This window comes from Pyrgilauda ruficollis, unplaced genomic scaffold (assembly GCF_017590135.1).
Source record: "Pyrgilauda ruficollis isolate IOZ18807 unplaced genomic scaffold, ASM1759013v1 scaffold79, whole genome shotgun sequence".
Taxonomy (NCBI): Eukaryota; Metazoa; Chordata; class Aves; order Passeriformes; family Passeridae; genus Pyrgilauda; species Pyrgilauda ruficollis.
This window is the reverse complement of record NW_024529821.1, coordinates 2,553,980-2,576,130: the sequence shown is the minus strand read 5'-3', so window position 1 is coordinate 2,576,130 and position 22,151 is coordinate 2,553,980. Positions and strand designations below refer to the sequence as shown.

At 43.9% G+C, this 22,151-nt stretch overlaps 1 protein-coding gene across 5 annotated transcripts in view; it reads left to right on the top strand.

Annotated features, from left to right (window-relative positions):
- Positions 1–12,225, top strand: part of PIK3CB (phosphatidylinositol-4,5-bisphosphate 3-kinase catalytic subunit beta) — an 87,750-nt gene extending 75,525 nt beyond the window's left edge. For all 5 annotated transcript variants that reach the window (XM_041486963.1, XM_041486960.1, XM_041486965.1 and 2 more), the window contains 8 exons: positions 142–320; positions 962–1,071; positions 1,376–1,454; positions 6,899–7,066; positions 7,472–7,595; positions 8,701–8,846; positions 9,657–9,789; positions 10,265–12,225. In XM_041486963.1, coding sequence (XP_041342897.1) covers positions 142–320; positions 962–1,071; positions 1,376–1,454; positions 6,899–7,066; positions 7,472–7,595; positions 8,701–8,846; positions 9,657–9,789; positions 10,265–10,402 — 1,077 coding nt within the window. In that variant the 3' untranslated portion in view covers positions 10,403–12,225. The remainder of the gene's footprint in view (positions 1–141; positions 321–961; positions 1,072–1,375; positions 1,455–6,898; positions 7,067–7,471; positions 7,596–8,700; positions 8,847–9,656; positions 9,790–10,264) is intronic.
- The last annotated feature ends 9,926 nt before the right edge of the window (positions 12,226–22,151 follow it).

The window sequence follows — 22,151 nt, the reverse complement described above, 5'->3', positions numbered from 1 at the left end:
GCAACTTAATTTCCATCCATTATTTCCATTTTTACGAAGTTGTAGAATTATTTAATACTTGGTTTTGTTGTGAAATGGGATTTCACATTGTTACATCTCAAATCAGAGCAATAACTTTTAATGATAAAATATCTCTTTCAGGTGGAAGCTCTCAATAAAATGAAGACTTTAAATAGTCTAATTAAGCTGAATGCCATGAAGCAAAGCAAAGCAAAAGGCAAAGATGCAATGCACACGTGTTTGAAACAAAATGCTTACAGAGAAGCCCTTTCTGACCTCCAGTCTCCTCTGAATCCTTCTGTTATACTCTCAGAACTGCAGTAAGTAAAGAATGAGCACAATTTCACCATGGCTTTGCATGGAAACAGTAGAAGAGGAACACATCTGTGTCTGAACTTCCTCTGGCTGCATTGTTCAGCACATGTTGCCACAGGGACCTTCTGTAGTGACAGAAGCTCTGCTGGGCATCTTCTGAGGTTAAGGTATCAGTTAAATTAGAAGATTTGTGTGATCCACCATGAAACTTAATACTGTCTTAGTCAATGCATTACCATGTCTAAACATATTTAAATGTAAGCCTAAAAGTGAATTCAACTGCATTCCTGGCTTCTGTTTTTAACAATAAGCACAAAGGCTACAAAACTTTCCACAGCACTTAAATGTAAAGTCTAAAAATTCAAGGGAAAGTATATAAAGAAAACAATTTTCTCAGAAAATGCAGGTGCTTGATTTAAGCAGTAGAGATACATTCACCAGTCAGTATCAAATACATTCCACATGTAACAAATGTGTTCGTAGCTTGGTGAATGCTCTTGACATAGCAGCAGAATGAAAGCAGTCAGAGCATTTAAGTACTTCCAGACTGGAAGTCTACCTGTTCTCTTATGTTCTGAACCACATTTAGATATTTTCAGGTGAATTATTCCTGTTTGACTAAGACTTCTGTCATGTTTTCTTCCAGTGTTGAGAAGTGTAGATATATGGATTCTAAAATGAAGCCTCTCTGGATAGTGTACAACAACAAAATGTTTGGAGGAGATCTTGTAGGGATCATCTTTAAAAATGGTGATGGTAAGCAATGCTAGAAACTTTCCATTTTTCCTTTTCCTTCTTCACTGGCATGTTTGCTCTTGAGTTATTTGGTATTATTCTGTATTGCCATAAAGTAAACATGAATAACTCTGACATCAGTAAACAAATTAAGCATCTTCTGATTGAGTTTCAAGGCATAGACACTGCCAGTCAGGATGTAATTATGATTAATACCACTTTAACCCTTAGGCTGAGTGAGTATTTTTAGATGCCTTTTTCTGAAGGCCTTGGGAACTTGAGGAGGTTTGAGGAGTGGAAGCAGTGGTGTCACCTCTCGTTGCAGATCTCCGGCAGGACATGCTGACGCTGCAGATTCTGCGCTTGATGGACATTCTGTGGAAAGAGGCTGGCCTGGATCTCCGGTAAGGAGCTCCCGAGGGCTGCTTTCTTTGGATGGAGGGTCTGCTTTGAGAAATAAAGCTTTCCTGGGTTTAGCACCTGCCCCACTGTCCTTTTTCTGCACAACTTTCGGGGTGCCCAGAGGCTCCAGCTGTCATGGCCAAGGTGAGCAGGCTGTGGGAAGCGTTACCTCTGCTCCTTCCTGCTGGGAGCAGAGCTCTCATTGCTGCTCACACCAGCACTTACAGCCCCTGGGAACATCTGCAACTCTGAAGTCACTTTCTCTTGTTAGTAAAACACTGCTTGGATACCAGAATGCATTTTTCCAACTGGAAATATCTTTGTATCTTCCAAAGTCTTGCAAAGCAGCTGTCTTGCTTTTGTGTCCTTGATAAGGTAAATGTGACTTTTTTTTTAATGAATACTGGAGTATTCCTAAGAGCAACAGTATCAGTCATTATAACACAGCCCTCTAGTACATGGGAAACCTTTCCACCCAAATTTATGAACCAGTTTTAGGTAACATAATTCACAAATTCTAATTGCACTTTAGGAAAGTAGTCCTAAAGAAGGTACTGGGTGTCATATTATTAGAAACCATTTTTAGCCATAAATTAAATTTTGTATGCCTGTTTCAAGAGCTGTAATCCTCTGTGTTTAAATTTTGTTTACAAGTCTAGAAGTACTTATATTTAAATATTGCCTGAAATACTTAATTTAGATTCTTGGGGCTCTTTTCAAATTTTTATGGTTCAAGTATAGTAGTGGGCACTACATAAGGCATGTAACATCAGCACAGGTAAGTAAAATTATCAATTTGTTACTTGGAATGCTTAAGGAAAGGTGGAAATGTGAATTACAAATTGTTTCTGGAAAGATATAGTTCTGATGAGATGGTTGAGTGTGTGTGAAGTTGAACACTGACTTGAGGAAACCTTAGGTCATTTATGTCATTATAAATTGACTTTGAGGAGGCTGATCCAGCATTTGGGGGCAAGGACAGCCTCTGGCAGCTGTGGAATCCCAGATGCAGCATTCCTCAGTAGCTGCCTTGCCAGAGGCTGTTTGTGGTTCCAGCCTGGGCCACACACCATGCCTAGCAAACAGGAATAGTGATGAGAGTCATCAAATATGCTTTTCCTGACTAAGTTTTTTTTTTTTTTTAAATGCAACAAAGGAAAACCAAAAAGTAGCTCTGATGTCCAAGATTTTTCTTAAAACTCTGTGAATAAAAAAAAAGTAGAAAGGGGAAGTTCCTAGTGAGAATTGAAGTTCTATATTTGGCCTCTTCAATTTGTTTGCTTAACTGGGAGCATCTTCCTTCCATTCATCCTGTCATAGTTACCATTATGAAATAAAATCCTGGGATTGAGGCAGGGTTACAGTTCAGAGTCTGTCAAAGAGAGTAATTGGGCACTTGCCAAGAGAAGGCTCTGAAATGACCTTCCTTGAGAAGAGAATTGGCCAAAACAGCACTCAGAACCCCAGAGCATGAGGGCACAGCCAGGAGGGTGAGGCTTTGGCATCCCTGTGTTTATAGCATACATCTCTCTCAAGAAGAGACAATTCCAGAATCCATGAACCAGCAGTGGTGGAGTGAGTTCTTTGCCATGTTCGTGAGTCAGAACTCTGTGGTTACTTTTTGCTTGGGTGAGAAGCATGGTATCAGCTGAAAATGTATTGTCAAAGAGCTGCTTTCCTGAAAATACAGTGCCATGTGCCCATACCAAAGAGTGCAGTCCTTGCTTGCTGCCCTGCATCATCCTTAGTTTCCCTGAAGTTATTTCCATTTGTGGATGCACAATGGATTTTGCACTTTTCAACTTCTATCCACTGTGGAGAGTCTAGTAACTCCATCCAAGTAAAAGCAGGGCTTCACTCAAGCCAGCAGTGTCAGAGCAGCTCTGGCTGCTGCTGCTCCCCATCAGTCCTGTTTTGTCACAAGCATTGTCCAGCTTCCATGACACATGGATCAAATGGCAGCCAGTGCACCACTGAGCTGGGGACAGGATCAGTTCCCTTCTAATTGCACTGCAGTCCACACTCAGCTCTCTAGCAGTGAGTGAAAATGAAACCTAAGCTCAGTCTGTGTCTAAAGCAAGCACTATGTTCCCGGTGGGATTTCTCAACTCTAGAGAGGAATGCCAAATATATATTGATTTTTTGAGAGCTGAAGGAGGAGAAATGTTTGCTTGTTTGTTTAACTGCCAACTGATTTGTCTTGTGGGTGACAAACAGGGCAGGGGATGTATCAGAGGGGACACTTGTGTGCAGGAGGATGGCACTATATGCTCCTGTGAATCCTTCATCCTGGGCTCTCCCTGTGTGGGCACAGCTGAGGAAAGCCTGGGGCAGAGGGTGGATCTGCTTCCCAGAACAGGACCAGCAGCGAGACAAACACTGACACTTAGAGGAGTCTGCCTTTGGTCAGTTCACCTCAAACATCATCCAAGTAACAGAGAGAAATGAACAAAACAAAAAGTATATTTTTTAGTTAATCCCCACGCCTTAATTTCTAAGAGAAACTTGTACCTGAACACTGAGCAGGAAGTAGATCTAGGCCTATTACAAATACATGTCACAGCAGAGGAGCACAATGTCTGTATTCCCAAGGATGCTGTGGTGCCTGTGGTGCTGCACCTCTCAGGAAAACCTTTGTGTCAGAAAGTGTTTGGGTTCCTTTAGCTCTTTTATAGCATGAAAGTTGTGTTAGTGGAGAAATGAGCAAAGTAACAGCAACAGAAAATCATGAATTTGAGGAGTTTGATCTATGCCAAGTCATCTTTGCTGTGGTAAATTGTCATAAAAGTATTTTAATACTTGGCTACTTTTTGACCAGATGCAGGACATCCTCCAAAACACTTTTTTGTTTCAGTGCCTGTCTATAGTAGGTTTTCAGTTTTCGTCTCCCTTACATGTGTGAGATCTGAGGTTACATGGCTGTCTATGAGTGAAATCAGAGTTCACACACATTCTGGAAAATGTATTTGTTACAACTCTTTAACATGTCTTCATTTTCAAACTGTTGGACCTGAAGTTACAGAGAATGTGTTGATAAATCACCAGTATTTTGTGTTTGGAAGGGCACTGGTTTGGTGAATTTAACACCTGAAATAAAGAACTGTTTTAAATGAGTGAAGAGAATTTTCTGTCCTACCCAGGATTTCAGTATTGATCTGGCCATGGCTTTTGCTGGCTTTAAAAAGCAGAGAGCATATCCTGCTGACAGATGCTGAAGTCAGAAAGACCAGGATGAGATGGAAAGGGCCCAGAGGATTTGTCCCTAACTTGACTCCTGTCAAACTGTCTCTCTGACAAGGATGTTTTTTCCTGCAGTTGTAAGCACACAGCCCTCCAGGGGCTGCAGGCTTTCATCATTGCCTGCTTTTGGAGGGGAAGTTGTTGGCCGTGTGCCCGGCTCGGCCGCGAGCGGGGTGGGTTGCAGTGCCATGGAAGGAGGCCAGTGTGCACTTTAACCTGGCCGGCTTTGGCTGCCGTTTGTGGTGTGGTGATAAGGATGGGCAGAGCTTCCCCATGCCCAGAGGCAATCCCAGCCACCATCCCAGCTCCTGGAGAGCTCTGCTCTGGGGACAGGGCTGGGACTGGGCAGGGCTCCGGACAGAAACGGGAAGAAGGTTCCAAGCCTGCACTTCGGCTGTTGTTGTGAAGTTGAGTGCTCTTGAAATACCCTCTGGTTTTCAGTGCACTTTGTTGCCAGTAGGGAAGAATCCCAGTCTATATCTGTACTGCTTCTGATGCCTTAGGATTTTAGCTTTCATATTTTTCAGATCCTGTACTGCATTAGTGCATAACTCCAAACTCCACACACAGTGTTAGTTACTGCCTTCACATTTTGGTCAGACAGAACAATTCCTCTGGGCCTGAGATCCAAGGATACTTTACTGTCTCAGGCCCCAAAAGTACAAACAAAAATGAATTGGGGGAGCAAACTGGGAGTAAATGACTTCATTAGCTGAAGCTGTAATTGGAGGATTAACCCCTGATATGTAGATGGACCAAACTTGTAATTGTCTGAAAAAACTGGTGCCCATTGTCCACCTTGGGCGTAGCCTCTGGGAGGCTGTGACTGCCCAGGGTGGTATTGAAGGCTTTCAATAAACACCCACTTTATTCTCTTAATCTTGTCCAGCCTCTGTTCTAGGTAGCCACTCCAAGGCATCAGTACTTGCACCACTCCAGTTGTGTTATCCCTTTGGTGGAGAACTGCTCAGTTCCCTGATAGCTATAAGGCAAAAAAGTTGTGTTTAATTTTGTAAGGAATTTTATTTATTTCTCTTCCATGGCTTGGAATAATAGGCTGTGTCAGTTAAGAGTTGTGGTTATGCCTTGTAGCTATTAAATTTAATATCTTATGTTAAGTTTATATATATATATATATGTATATGTATATAAATATATATAGTTTTATATCTAAATACTAATTACAGCTTCACCAGCAGTGAAGCTTTATATATATATGTGTGTGTGTGTGTATGTCTGAAGGTGATACATACATCAATTTTCATGTCCTGCAGTTGTTTTATACAGCTCTGTAAGTCAGTGAGTGCTGGTCTATACCTGTGTGCTGCAGTGTAGATTTTTGTTGGTATTCATTCTCTTAGCCATGGACCATGACCACAACTGAGATCATATTCTTGGCCTGAGCTGCCTGGCACAAGAGCAGACAGCTCAATTTGTGATGCATTGCCTTTGAAATGTTTGCTGTAAGTTTCCCTTGCAAATGCTGAGCTCCCATCTCATGGGGTGTTGCCATTCTGTTTAGCTTTTTAAGCATCTGGAGGGAGGAAATGTATTGGGAAAAGATATTTATGCACATCTCTGCTTGATTTTTATCTTTAACTGTGTCTCACTGTAATGCACTGACATGGTAAGAGATATTTTCACTGGTCACAGTGTGTGAATGCACAGGTGTGTTCTGAGATACCAAGCCAGTTAAGAGATGTATTCCTGTTTTCCATTAGGTTTCTGTGCTTCAGTTTAGTATGAGCTGGAAAACATTCTTTATGTTAATATTAAGAAGGACTTCTAGCATTTTCCTTTGAAGTAGGAAGATGGTGGAAAAGGATAAGATGCTCTTTTGCATTTCCAGCAATAATTTATGGGTAATGAACTGGAGCAGGTCAGGGTCTGTCCGGGCAGGAATTCACAAATGCAGGCACAGGGCTCCCTCTGTGGCTCGTCCTGGGAAGTTACAAGAAACTCGGTTCCGGTAAAAAGGAAAAATTAGGCTTTTTAAAGTGTCTCTCTTCTGTGTATCTATATACAAAATAGGAAAAATGAACGTTTGAAATGTATTGCTGGTCTTTAACCTTTACAAGCAATTCCTGTATATTGCCCCTTGAGAGTTTACTGTTCACATGAGCATTCAGCCATCTCCAAACATTGAATACGCTAAAGAAGCATTTTACAGTTTTAGGTTCTGACATGGTTCTGTGTTTCCTTGCAGGATACTGCCCTATGGCTGTTTAGCAACTGGAGATCACTCTGGCCTCATTGAGGCTGTTTCTAGCTCAGAAACCATTGCTGACATTCAGTTAAACAGCAGCAACGTTGCTGCAGCTGCTGCCTTCAACAAGGACGCACTCTTGAACTGGCTGAAGGAATACAATTTAGGGTAATTTCTACACTTATTCTCTCAGCTATAATATAAGCTACAAAATTCCTCTGAAGTTTCTCTTTCACTCTGAAGGAAGGTGTGGTTTCTTGCTAATTGTTTTTCTAGCATGTCAAATTCTGCCTGAGATTCATGGTACCCTTGGGCCTGGCATTTTGGCTGTGTGCAGTTGAGTAAGTTATATTAAACTTGGCAGCACAAAACCAAGGAAACTAGATGGGTCTTAGGCCTTGATGTTGCCTTCCATCTGCTTGATCTCCACAGCTACCTTTACAGTATGTTTTTCTCAAGTAATTCTGGTTTTGCAGCATCCTAATGTACTTCTGGTTTAAACAAGCAAAAATCCTTTTTGAGGCCAAAGCATAACATTAGTGTGCACTAATACAATTTTCTCTGTGGTTACAGAGAGGACTTGGATCGAGCCATTGAAGAATTTACTCTGTCTTGTGCTGGCTACTGTGTAGCTACGTATGTGCTGGGAATTGGTGACAGACACAGTGACAATATCATGGTCAGGAAAAATGGGCAGGTAAAAATTCCTTCTGTAGGTAGAATGCCTTTGGTGACCTTGGTGTGGAAGAGTTCTCTTGAGAACTTGTAAATTCTTTGGTGTCTTGGTGAAAAGAAAGGCACACATGGTTAGAACTGATGTCCATGGTTCACTTAGGGTAGGAGAGAGTTGCAAGGAAAGGAAATGTAATGTTGGGGGAAAGACAGAGCACAGCCTGGTCCATCAGCAGTTCTGTATGGAGAGAGGCTGTTCTGCAGAGCTTTTACAGAACATCCAAGAGGCCTTATGGTGGTTCAGATTCATTGAATAAAAGTGGTCTTAGGGTATCTTGCAAAAGACCACCCTTAAAAATCCACGAACTGCATTTTGGAGCGGTGTGGTTTCTCTGTAGTGAGTCTGTGCAGCTCAGCCTTGCAGAAATGCTCAGTGTGGAACCCAGCACCAGCACAATGCTGTGCACTCAGAACCTGGGGGAGCTCCTAGACATGTCCTTTCTTAATTGTTACCCTATAATGTAACTTGTCTGATTTAATTGAAATTATTCTTCCTAGAAAATCAACAAGGGTTATAAAATGGAGAGTTTTACAGACATTTTGCAGTATTCTTTTTAAGTTTGTACTTCTCAGAAGAAAGCTGGAATGCCCTTAACCTCCATTCTAACATGGGGAAGCTTCCACAGGGTCCTTCAGATTAACTCAGCTCTGCTCCCTTTGCCTCTGTCCTTGTGTGGGAAGGCCTTGGATGTGATGATATTCAGCCTCATGGTTTCATCCTTGGGCTCATTTTTGTCTGATGCTGCCACCAAGCTGTCTCTCTGTGGCAGCAGCATCTTAAACCCGAGAGAATATTTTACTGCAGTGGTCACCCAGAAATGTATGGATGTTATTACTGACTTTAAATCTTGAAGTGGTTTAGGACCAAATGCTCCCAAAGGGTTGAAACCACGGGTTTTGGAGAGTCACATTAGGAGTTAACTCTTCTTGATACCTGCATCCTGTAGAGATATTAGAGGAGTGACACATTTCGCTGGAGAGATTATTTTTCACTTGTTTTTTCTTTGTTGTTGTTGTTTTTGTTTGTTTGTTTGTTTTTTGTTTGTTTGTTTGGTTTTGGGTTTTTTTAGCTCTTTCATATAGATTTTGGGCATATTCTTGGAAACTTCAAGTCCAAGTTTGGAATTAAAAGGGAACGGGTACCTTTCATACTCACCTATGATTTCATTCATGTTATTCAACAAGGAAAAACAGGGAACACTGAAAAATTTGGTCGGTGAGTGTTACTTTGGTCTGTTTGTAATTGAGATAACTTCCAGCATACCGGAACCTACCTGGGGCTGGTTTGCTCATTTGCACTTGTGTGGAAGTGTGCCAGCATGCATTTACAGGGCTATCTACTGCTCTCCCTGAGCTGGAATGTCCACAGATGACTTCAGAACCAGAAGCTGCAGCTCTGCAGTTGATCTCCCGCAGCAGGAGGTGGCAGGTTCTGCTGTGCTCAGCTCTGCCTGCAGCAGCTCTGGTCTCCAGGCAGGGCTGCCAGACTGTTGTTCAAGCACTGCCCTTAGGAAGAGGCTCCCTCCTGTCCTTCCTGTCCACCGGGGCATGTTCACTGTGCTGCCCCGTGATGGACTTGCTTGGATGCTTGGCCACAAGGAGCCACGTGCTCGTGATCCACCAGCCCTGGAAGCTGGCTCAGTTTTGACCATGGAAGGAATTAGAAATGACAGAGATTAGAGGGATTGCTATAGAGCTTTGGCTTTTCCACTGTAGCCCACCCTATGGGATCATCAGGAAATTTCACCTAACAAATTCTCAGGGAGGTGGGACCATCTCTGGCACTTTTGTTCTTTCTGAAGAGCAGCTGGCGGTGTTTCGTACTGGGGGCTCGCTGGAGAGACGTGGGATGTGTCTGTGGGAATGCACAAACAGGTTCTGCAGGCATCTCTGTCTCTCTGTGCTGTGTTGCACAGTCTGTGTTTGTCAGACAGATAACAGATTGCAGATACCAGTTAAGCAGATAGCAGCTGCAGACATTCCCAGTGTGTGATCTCCCTGCTGTTCTCCTTGCTCACTCACACAGGTTCCGGCAGTATTGTGAGGAAGCCTACCTGATCCTGCGCAAGCACGGCAACCTATTTATTACCCTCTTTGCACTGATGCTGACTGCAGGGCTGCCAGAGCTCACCTCTGTCAAGGACATCCAGTATCTCAAGGTACAGTAAGAGCTACAGCTCAGCAGGACTCAGCATTTTTCCAGGATGTGATTTTTTGATTCCAAGATTAATACATTTTCACTGTTTTTCATTTCTATGAAGATTTTCACACAGTCCAGGAAGTTTTCTTTTTCAGCTCTATAGGACAAGGTCTTTAGTCAGGCCTAGTGCTCAGAGGATAAGTTCAGGATCTGTGCATCTTAAATGGAGTCACCTCAGGGGTATTTTACATCTTGGCTCATGCACAAGCATAGACCTGGAAAGGTGAAAATTATTTGCTTCATTCTCTTCCAGTTTTATCTTTAAACCCAGGATGGTTTATTATTTAAACCAATTGATGTATTGCTCAATGAGTAGTAAGCACAAAAAGTGTCAAAGGAGAACAAAACACACTGTGGCTTGTGTTGAAAGGTAAAGGAGGCTTTAACTGTGCATTTTAAAATTCCTGACAGTCCTTGTTTCCCTGTTGCCTTAGGACTCCCTGGCCTTAGGGAAGAGTGAGGAAGAAGCGCTAAAACAGTTCAAGCAGAAGTTTGATGAAGCTCTGCGGGAAAGTTGGACTACTAAAGTGAACTGGATGGCTCACACTGTCAGAAAGGATTACAGGTCCTAGGAGATTCTGGCATTTGCACTAAGCTGAAGGTTACTTTGATAAGTGTTTGTAAAGGGTTTCTGTGGTATGGACCAATCAAACTTCAGGAAGCGCTGGGACAATGCTCTCAGGCACAGGGTGGTTCTTGGGGAGCCCACACAGGGCCAGCAGTTGGACTCTGACCCTGATGGGTCCCTTCCAGCTCAGCGCATTCTGTGATTCTATGAAATGATCCAAAACAAGAAAGGAAACAACAGTGAAAACAAATGGACCAAAATAATTTCTGAGTCTTTTGCACTCTGCTTCTCAATGCTTGACTCCAAGACTGTCTCTACAGTTAGTGAACATCCTGGATAATCAGTTCCTGCTGACTTTGCACGCTGAGAGCTACTAGGCATTTTTAAAAATTCTTTGGTACTTCATGGAGGTGTAAATATTTGTTTTTATATGTTAGGGTAATGTGCTCTAACTTATCCTCAGGAGGTTTGAAGACCTCTGACAGAACTGTTCTTTGTTTAAAGTTAGGACTTGAAGAGTAAATTTTTATATATATATATCCTAATCTGGCTAAAAAATGAGTGTATTGTGTATATTTTTCATATGACCTCTGCCCTACTGGCACAGATGCATTAATTCTACTGTAAATAGCAACCATGGTATCACTGTACTGCAGGGAGCTGCTTGGCGTCTGTGCTGCTGCCGAGGGAAGGGTGGGGCTGTGGAGGCTGGGGGAGACCTGACAGCTGTGATGCAGCATCCAGATGTTCAGGGTTGCACAGCTTTGTTCCTCTGACTTAACACACAAAAGAAGCCCTTCAGAATGAGGAAGGTTAGGCCAATTCCAAACATGCCTGAGAATCCCTCGCTGGTTACAGTCTCCCACTCGCCCTCGGGGGCTTTGCCTTCAGCTCCCAGAGAGGCATAATTTTGTTTGATTCCAGCAAGAAGCTCCTCCAGCCTTACACTGAAATTCCTGTCTCAGATCAGTCCTTCCCTGTGAAATGTACTGACTTATGTAAGGGATGTTTTCATTAAATATACAAAACAAAGTGATTTTTTAAAGCATGCATACCAAAAACCCCAACTGGTTGGAGAAGCAAGAGTTTATGGGGAAAGATCATTCCCCCGAACACCAATGCAGTCACTGATCTTCTCTCTCTATTTATTAAAAGCTTGCAGGAATGTTGCTTTACTGAGATATATATGTTGAAGATGGTTGCTGAAGAAACTGGATTTGTTTTAATTTATTTAATGAGGTACCAGGCTTTTAGGTGCTTAAATGGAGAGCAAATTTGTTATGTGCAATAGGGAACTGCTGGTTAAAAGATGTAACAAAGTGTTCCTGAACATCAGCAAGAGAGGTTTAACTACTGCCTGTTCTCCAAGGAGCACTGGTAGCTCTTGATTCTTGTGGACATTTGAAAGAGAATTAAACATATCTATTTACTTTTTGACTAAACAGTTGTTCTGCATAGAAATGCTGGATGATGTATGAATTTAATTAAAGTAGGTTTTACTTTGTTGAGAGTGTTTTGTTTTTGTTGTTTTGGGGTTTCTGTGTTTATTTTAGAGGTTAAGAACTTACCTGGAGTCAGTTCTGTGGGCATTGATTCTTTTCTCCTCACCCTATGGGCTCATCACTCTGAAAAGACTTCTAGAATATTCTAAAAGTAACAAATGTTACATGGGTTGGTTTTGTTTGGTTTAGGGCTGGTTTTTTTATATACAACATAGTAGCATTTCAAGTGTGCCATGTCCTTTTTAAAATTACCATTATTTCTATAGCAGCAAGAAAGTTAGAAAGAAACTGCAATGCAGGTGACAGCTCTGAAAAAAGTAATGACATCCTCAGGTAATTCACAGCATGTGACTTTGCATAAGGAACCGTTCCTGGACACCTTCTGTTGTTCTGTGAGACAGAGCACTTGGACATCTCTGGCCTTGCTGAGGGAGACATCAGCTTTTCCAGGACTTTGAGATGAAGTTGGTGAGTGCCCCTTGGCTGCCTGGGGCTGGTGTGGACGGGCTCTGGCAGGAGGGAGCGCACTGGCATCTCCATTTCCTTTACTTCCACAGCTCCGAGGGCAGCTGGGTGCCCTGTGCCAGCCCTGGCATCCCGTGGGACTCAAGGCTGTGCCTCAGTCTCCCCTCTGCACCAATGCAGGTGAGAGCTGTGAGCTGCAGGTGCAGCAGCACCTTCCCTGCCTCCAGCACCACCGGGGTACTGCACTGAGTCAAGAGGTTTTGTGTGGTTGGGGGGATTTTGGATGCGACTTTAATGCAGGTTATAGAAGTACTTGAGATGGTGAGAAAATCCCATTGCCTCTGTTCCTTGAGGAATATTTAGAGGGGATTGGGAAATACTGCTTCTGCTCAGTGTTTGTGTTTGTTGATAGCCCTTCAATGGATGTGTTGTGTTTGCTTGTCTTTACCTTCTCTATGTTTACTTTTGGCAATTAATTAACAAGAATGGGAAAAGAAAGAGCCGAGTTAAATGGTCTATTTTTGTGTTTGGCAGCAAAGACAATGAAATGGTTTCCTCCTGTGAATTGATCTTCAAATAGCTGAGAAGAGATCCCATATCACAGCAATGCTTCCCAGGCTGACCTCTCAGGGCTGAACCTGGCAGGAAGCAGCATTTACCAGGGCACCAAAGCTGATCTTGTGATGCCTTCATGTTACGTTTTGAGCAGAGTCCTGGTTTGCTGAATTGTATTAGTAAAAAGATCACCACTTTCCCTGGTTTTCATCATACTTGCTACAGCCTGTGGCATACAGACTTTCATTCAGAAAACAAATAAATAAATAAACTGCTTTGTGGAAAGTCAAAGGAGACTTTGACGCTGTTTGTCATTCAAGAGAAGACTGGATTTTGGCACATCAGTCCATTGATTATTTCTGTACTTTCCTCACAATATCCAGCTCTAATACTAAATCGGTAAGTTAATTTGGGCTGATTTGGAACATATTATTTTAGACCAGTTTCTGAATTCAGAAGTCATCAAATGGTTAGATTATAATAAGAGAATTTAAAGATTTTGTGTTGAATCTTCAGTTCACATGGTCTTATGTTAATTGCCTTTTTTTGTATATGTCCACTGGAAAAATGACTTTTCCATGTCAAGGCCTTCATTGTATCTGGCAGAGGGGAAATCTGCTTGGGCTGCTTTAAAAACCACGGCATAAAATTTGGTATATGCAGTGTGTAAATGATCTTCATTTGTTCTGGTTTATTACTGATTGCAGGATTACTTGATGGGTTTGCTTTCTACCTTGAATCATTTATTTTGTGACAAACGGTGACAACTGCTGCTTTCACACTCCTGCTTGTCCTGTGTGGGATTTCCAGGGAAGGAGCTCCCATGCATTTGCCCCTCAGCTGTGGAGCTGCTTCCTTTCCCTCTCGTGCTTGTATTGGTTCTTTTGGCAGTGGGGTGGTGTTGGTTGTCAAGTCACTCACATTCCAGCAAATGCCTTGGACAGAGCCCATTCCTGTATTTCATATAAAAGAGTCCAATATTCCTCTTTAATCTCCCAGAGCTATTGAAATCAGATAATTAAATAGTAGAGGCTCTTAATAATTGATATGTCAGGCTATATTGTAGCTTTATTCTGTAGGATGGTTTCAAGCCTACATCTTTTAAATGTGTAATCAGTATTTCTATTATTATTCTTTCACAATATACTGTATTAGTGTAATTATGTGTCTGAGCCAGCTTTAAAATCTAAGCCCAAAATCCTCTGCTGAGATGTAATAATTTAAAAAATGACTTGTCTGGCATGACACTCCAAGAGCTGAGGGAGCAGAGCTGTTCTGGTGCACAAGTGTCAGTAGGTGCTGCCATGTGAGGGGACAGTGCCCTGCTGCTGTTGGGCCTCACTGTTTGCACAGGGCTCTGGGGATTTTGGAGACTAAAGGGGCTCACTGTGGTGTAGCTGATGAGATTAAAGCCAGGCCAAGCTCAAGGTGTGGTTCTAGTGCCTGACCTCCATGGACACACATGAACCTGGGTGTGGTAGGAGCAAACACAGCCCCAAGCAGGTCTCTGCAGCAGGCTTTGGTAGCCAGTGCAGGCAAGGTGCAGTAATTCATCAGCTGCTGAGAAATCAAGTACAAAACTGTTGGTGCTGCCTCAGTGCATAACAGAAGTGTTGTAGTTACTCTCCCCAAGCATGACTCCATGCTGATGGAGGAGAGGAGAGGTGGTCCTGCCAGGAGCACTGGTTCACCCTGCCCGTGTTGGCAGCTGTCCTTCAGCCAGCACAGCACAGCAGCATCCATCGGGGACAGGAGGGAGCTGCTGTGCTCAGGGAGCTCAGTTTGCACACTGCTGCTCCTAGGGTGCCTTTCCAGCCTCATGACCCACCTGAGGAGCTTGTTGTGTCCTTCAGCAAGCCACACAGGAAATCCTACCAGGCAGATGCTGAGAGAACTTTCTTGTTCTTGTCTGTCATGGTTTGACCCGGAAGTAAGGGTTTGGGAAGTTATGGCAAACACAGCCCCAAGCAGGTCTCTGCAGCAAACACAGCCCCAAGCAGGTCTCTGCAGCAGGCTTTGGTAGCCAGTGCAGGCAAGGTGCAGTAATTCATCAGCTGCTGAGAAATCAAGTACAAAACTGTTGGTGCTGCCTCAGTGCATAACAGAAGTGTTGTAGTTACTCTCCCCAAGCATGACTCCATGCTGATGGAGGAGAGGAGAGGTGGTCCTGCCAGGAGCACTGGTTCACCCTGCCCGTGTTGGCAGCTGTCCTTCAGCCAGCACAGCACAGCAGCATCCATCGGGGACAGGAGGGAGCTGCTGTGCTCAGGGAGCTCAGTTTGCACACTGCTGCTCCTAGGGTGCCTTTCCAGCCTCATGACCCACCTGAGGAGCTTGTTGTGTCCTTCAGCAAGCCACACAGGAAATCCTACCAGGCAGATGCTGAGAGAACTTTCTTGTTCTTGTCTTGTTCTGGAACACTTGGATAAAGGCTCACTTGTGACCTATTTGAACTGATTTCACTGTATGGGACTGGAGGATTTAAAGTAATGCTGTTGTGATGAGCTAGTCCTTCATCCTTTCAGTCTGTCACCCTGCTCTTCCTCAGGTGATTCTCTGGAGAATTCTCCTCTGGATTGCTTGATGATGAGGAATGGGGTTGAATTTATATTTCTTAAAGTAGTGGTATGGCTTACTCTTGGGAGAGCTGTAAAGGGTCCCAGTTTAGGAATAGCAGTCCCAGAGAAATGTGAAAGTTAATTCTGGCTTGCCAGGTCCTGGTTGGCTTTTGAAAATGAACAGCAGTGACAATCAAGCACCATGGAAACGTGGTTTTGGAGGGATTAAGGCCCTTGTAGCACAAGGGTGTTTGTAAGATCTCATTTCTGGCTTTAGAAGTCTGCATTTGGGCAGGAAGTCTGGGCACTTGCTGGCAATGTACAGAACCAGTGAAGTCTGGGCAGAAAGGAGGAACTTGGCAGTGGTTCATTCCAGTTTGTGAGTCCTGCCTACAGCTTTCTCCTGCATGAAATTCCTGATGGGCTTTGCCCTGGGAGCTTTCAGCAGCTCAGTCTGGTTTCTGAAATGGTCTCTGTACCTCTTGCATGAGGAGCATTGAGTGTCTGACATTCCACAAAGGGAGCTGAGCGCTGTTGTTCAGGATACTCTGGGGCACAGAATGTTGTATGTGGGGCTCTGAACTCCTCCTGCTGAAACCCTTTTCCTGGGAAGCTGGAAACAAACCACAAGAATAGATGTCATAGCCAAGTATTCTCTAGGGATAGGAAAAAAAATCTGGATTCCAGTCACCTTACCCGATATTCATTTGAACAAAAATGGAACAGCTCCAAAAGAGGAGTGGGAAGGACATAGAGTCCTTTTCCCTGTGGACTTGTTACTTTGGAGTTTTGGAAAAGGAGAGATGAAACGAAGGTCCAAATGTCCCAGCCTGCGTTCTTCTGCTTGGCTAAATAAAAGAACCCTTAATATTAACAGCTGTGGGAGATTAAGTCTGTTTAGCCTCTTGCCTACCAAAGAGGAAGGAATTGATCCTGCACATAGAGTGTGCCCCTTGGCATGGGAGGAAAAGTGCATGCTGCTAGACTTGGGACCATCTGTTCCCGAGGCTAATTCCACCCCTCACCTGTACTTGGGAATTCCACAGTGGTAAAGTCTTTGGTACACCTGGAGCTTAATGCCACCCACCCCTGCCCCAGAGCCTTGGCCTGGTGTCTGGAGCTGTACTGCACTGTTTGAAGAACTGCTTGAAAATACAGGTCAGGCTTTAAAAGCTCAAAGGAGCCTTAAATACTTTGTGAGTTGTGATTGTCGTTGCTCTTTTTAAGGCAAGGTGCAGGATCACAAGTGAGATATTGAAAACATGTGAAAGTTTGGAAATTCTAGGAGGGAATTGGGATGTGTGCTGCAATCCTTCTGGCCAAGACAGCTTTTAGAAGCCCCTTTCCCCCATAAAATTGCATCTCTGTAGTAGTTAATTTAAAAATAAAGCGTTTAATATTCCAGACCACAAACAACACTGAAGCAAACAAAGACATCGCAAGTGGCTCTGCCTGAAATCGTCACGCTAGCGTTTGCGGCTCAACGGGATAATCTTTGTTTCCTTGAGAGGAGAAAGAAGGCTCTGGAGAATATTTCTGAAACAATTCCCTGACCTTAACAGCTGAGAAATATTTAGGTTGCAGCTCTGTTTATGGGGTTTGTGCTGGTTAAATGAGTGATGCGTGCAGTGAACTGCGGGGCGGCTGCGGCTGCGCGGGGCTGCTGCTGGGCCGGGATCCCTGATCCCGATGGATCCAGCTTTGGCGCTGGCATGCGCTCGGGGCCAGGATCCCTCATCCCGATGGATCCACCTTTGGCTTTGGCATGCGCTCGGGGCCGGGATCCCTCACCCCGATGGATCCAGCTTTGGCGCTGGCATGCGCTCGGGGCCAGGATCCCTCATCCCGATGGATCCACCTTTGGCGCTGGCATGCGCCCGGGCCCCCAGAGCTCCCGTGCCCCGCAGGGCGCTCAGCAGCGCAGCGCTGCGCTGTCGTAGTGGTCGAGCAGGCTGTGGGCGATGAAGCCGCGCTGCGAGTGCAGGGTCCCGCAGGGCCGGCAGAGCAGGATCTCGCAGCTCGGACACATCCTCCCGGAGCGCCGCGGGGCGCCGAGCTGCGGCTGCGGGCACGGCTCCTCCTGCGGCCGCCTGCCGCCTCTCCTGTGCCAGCACCTCCGCTTGTCCTCTGCCAGCGGGCTCCTTCCCTGCGGGCTGCAACCCAGAATTATTAAAAGATTTTCATAATTTAAACAAAACCATAAAGGAGTGGCATCAGCTAATGCGATAGGAGCTCAATGTGCAACTCTTCTGTGCATTATTGTGTCATGAGCCTCATGTGTTTGCACAAAGACAAACTCCACAGAGCTCTGGGTCTGACCCCGTGCTCCCCTACACCACCACAAAGGTTCTTGTCCCACTTGTGTGCACCAGCAATGCACACCAATGCTGGCCAGAGAGCCAGCACTGGCCAGTATTGCACTGGCCTTGGCCAGAGATGGAAGAGCTGAGAGGAAAGCTCTCCTGATCAAATTATGTACCCTTCTTTCTACCTACACAATCCCTCACAGAGCTCATGAATCAGTGCTGACTGCAGAGATGATCTGGTTTGGCTGCACCACTGTGGAAGGTCTGTAAGCCCTGATGGCTGGAATGCCTTTAAATCCCATTGCCATGCAGTGTGTCTGTAGGAATAGATCCAGTAAAGTCTGGAGGCTGACTCTCTCTCCACTAACATGGGAGTACCATGGGAGGTTACTAGATTACTGTTCAACTTTTGATTTTTTTTTTTCTTTTAGGTCAAACTGGGGAAAATCCATATTAATCACTTACAAATAAGGATCAATATTCAGAAAACAGAATTTTACTGTTTCAATTGTATTTGCCTCCTAAATGCACTCTTCAGTGAAATGATGAACAACAGAGAACATTTCACAGCAGTAATTTACTTCTTGGATGTTTGACTATGTTTCTTGTCCAGTTCCTCAGCAGTGCAGCAAGAAAAACCCCCAAACCAAGCCCTTGGTATTAATTGTGCTGCAATTAGATCAGTCTGAGGGAAAAATCTGGCTCTCGGGTTCATTTCTTGCTAGTGTATTTTAATCTTCTGTGGAGCCTGCAACCAGCTGCTGCAGCTATCAAGGCTAATGCAGTTAGCTGAGTAATTGTGGAGACTTGCGTGCACTTCCTGCTAAGACAGTAATTTCATGATAATTACCAAAGACAGACTCCTTTGAGGAGATCTGTAGGGAAAACAGCTCTTGGATGAGAAAAGACACTTTTTGGAAGGCCCTCCTTGATCTTAGCATACACTCAGTATATTTCATGTTAAGGAAGAATAATACCAGGGAGAAAGACCCAAGAAGAGAATTTCAAATCCCATAAGAATGATAATGATAACTCAAAACAAATACATCCACAAAGCAGTAAGCTCAAAGTAACCTTTGCCTTTGCTTACTTTGGTTAAAAAAATGAATTGTTATTATTTGTTTGTCTTTTTGTTTCATTTCCCTTTTTCTCCTTCTAACTGGAAAGAGTAAATATAAAGGCACTATTGCAGGAACACAGACATTAATTAGGAATTTTCAGAAATCTAGTATCATTAACTTTGCTGAACAGTGATTTTTGCTGCTGCCCGTGCATTGACATTTTCCATTGCGCTGCAGAGTTACAGCTCTGGTGCAACAAAGTAATTTTTAATTTATTTTTTTTAATTACTGCTGGAAACTGTGGGTTTGTCCCAGTGGCAGTGCCGGTGTGTACCTGGAGAAAGATGCTGCCCCTGCTAATCTCTTGCTCGAGGCATAGGGAAATGGAGATAAGATAAACATACAGACACACAAGACTTGGAGAAATTAATTTCATCTCTAGTGCTGCCAGTGACTTCAAAGTTTTTAGCTCAAGTTGTTCAATTAGCCTCTGTTTCCTCGTTTGTGAAACAGTTGAATCAAACAGAGGTGACAAGGTGTCTGTGGCTCTTCCAAAGCTGCTCTGGAAATACTCCCAAAATTTCTTTTATGTAAATGTATGCAAAATATAATCTTGGATGTACTTACAATTTATTTTTGGGAGGCCCAGAGAAGAGGCTCAGTCGAGAAAATCTCTTCTTGAAGAGCCGCTCTCGCTTTTTTTGGCCGTGCTTCCCCTCTCCTGTGCTTTCTTCTGTCAGTTCCTTCTTTCCCTTGTGCCAGCTCGTTTTATCTGTCATACCAGCAGCACCTGCTTAGCTGGAAGCAGAAGTCTGAATCTGAAAACCTCTGCTTTGCTGGGTTGTACCTGGTGAAGTCTGGATCTGCTGCTTTACAGACCTGAGAGGGACCCAGGCACGCAGGAGTTCAGTGGAGATCACTGAGCAGCTGCTTTCCAGCAGATGAGGCAAATACCTGCTCTGAGAAATCCTGCAGGCACAAAGTGACTCTGGATAGTCTTGCTCTATTCCAGATAATTATGAAAAGTAGGCTTGGACATTGACTAGAATGAATATTTCCCTCTGCATGCTGTCTTTCATGACCGAGGAGTTCCTTAAACCGAGAGCAGAGGTGGGTCGGGTCGTTTGACACAAGCGAAGAGCCAGAAGCCAGGAAAGCAGCTCTGTGCAGGGACCAGGGGCAGTGGAACAAATGTGAGATGGAACAAACGCTGCTAGGCAAAAACAGACCCCTGAAAAGATGAAGAACCAACTGGGGATTTTAGTTAAGCCTTGCAAATTGTTTCCTTTTTCTTTTGATAAAGCAGCTGATTAGCCCGCATTTCCGCATTGCAATGCTTTGTCTCCAAGAATTATCCCCTTGGCCTCTCTGATCGAATTAGTCCCTCTGCTCCACATTTCATATTTGGTAATTACATTAACTTTTGGTTGCTTGACTCGGAGGGTCATGCTCCCCCCTCCTCTGTCTGTTTCATTCCTGCCTGCTACAAATATTTCCCACAAATCTTCTAAATCAAACCACACGAAGCTCATAGGCTTAAAAACAAAATTGGCAACCATTTTTAACTTTTCTTCTTTTACTCTTCTTCTCCTGCCTCCTCAGCCCCTCACAGACTTTGAAGCAGAGTTCCCTGTTTTTACCACAGGGACACACACAGGCAGGAGGGACTGGGCATCACTGTGCAAATGCTTGGCAGGATCACAGCTGCAAAGTTTTCAAAATTATCCATTAATACACATTAACAAGGAACTGTAAATCCCTTGAAGGAGCACAGAGCATCACACCTTGCTACTCAGGCTTGGTAATGAGCCACCCAGGGTTTTAACAGAACCCAGGTAACTTGAACTTGGATCTCTCAGAGAAATGTCAGAAAAGACAATTTATGAGAGAAATTACAAATGCTTCAGTGACCTGTAAAAGGAAATTATCACTAAAGCACTAATATGCTGTGAAGGAACGAATAGAAGTTGTGAATGAAAGAAAATTACACACCCCACAAATCCAGACTTGAGGTTTTAATTTGTGACAAAATAATCTGCAAATGCAAGACCCATCTTAGGTAAGCAGTGGTGCTGAGGTGAAGCCCTGCAGAACAGACCCCCTGTGGCTAATAAAGGCAGCAACTGGGCAGGCAGGCATCTGCCTTACCTCTGAGAAGTGAGCTGCAAAGGCTGGGTCATTTACCACCAATTCCACTCTTCTAAAAAGTCAAGAGAAGAAAACAAGCTATTTAAAATAAACGTGTAGAACTTGGTGACGAAGGATTGAAGATACTTAGAACAGATCTTTTCTTAATCCTTTCTGACAATAGTTTCTGGAAAATTGTACTTTGCACATGTATGGTGTTTAATTTCTCTTTTAAAGATGAGTTTGTCTGGCTGTGCTGAGTTTCCAGTGGCATAAGTTGTGATGTTTTAGGGGGAATTCCTTCTTTACTTTGTTTAAATGCATTCCAGATCAGGTGTGAAAATGCAGCATTTGCATAATTGATTTATTTGCCTTGCTTTTCTTTTCTGCTTAAATCTCGTGAAACTTAATTACCATTGCTTTCTATAAACCAATTAACTGCTCTCACCTTTCTTATTTAGCACTAATGGTGTTTTGTTTTGTGAGCCACAGTAACCAGTACCAGTGTTACTGTGGCTGGCCCTGAGATTTACTCTGTTGTGTGGGCACTCCATAACCTATGGACTACATGGAGACTCTTCTGAGTGGGGATCCTCCTTGCAGACCCATGAGCAAATACGTTTCCCTCAGGTGAAGGTCATGTAACAGCAGTACAGAACATTCTCAGGAGCCTCAGTGTCTGTCTCCAGGTGGTCCCTAGATAATTATAAGCAAGCTCTAGCACCTGCAAGGCTCCAGATGCAGAACTGATTTCCACTGGTGATGGTTGTTGGTGGCTTTCATTCTGGAACATCCTCAGCAGCATTGGTGGCTCTGAAGCTGCCCTCACTGATGAATCTTTGCTTCAGAACAAAACATAGATTATGGATGGGGTAAAGCCCCAACAGTTTGCAAAGCAGCCTGATTGTTTTCCATACCCAAGAGGGGCAGGCTGAAGATGTAGGAAGTTATTTTCCAGAAGTGGAGCATTTCCATATCCATCCCCCCAACTGCCCCAGCCCTGATCCTGCTGTTGTTATCATACCAAACAGAATAAGAGGGAAAATCTTCATGGCAGCGCAAACAGACAGAGCAAAAGATGCCAGACAGGAAAGGAGGTCTGGAGAGAGGAAAGTTCCTGAACAACAAGCGGGGGACAATTTCTCTGTGTCGCCAGGATGCAGATTTTCTGATTCAGTT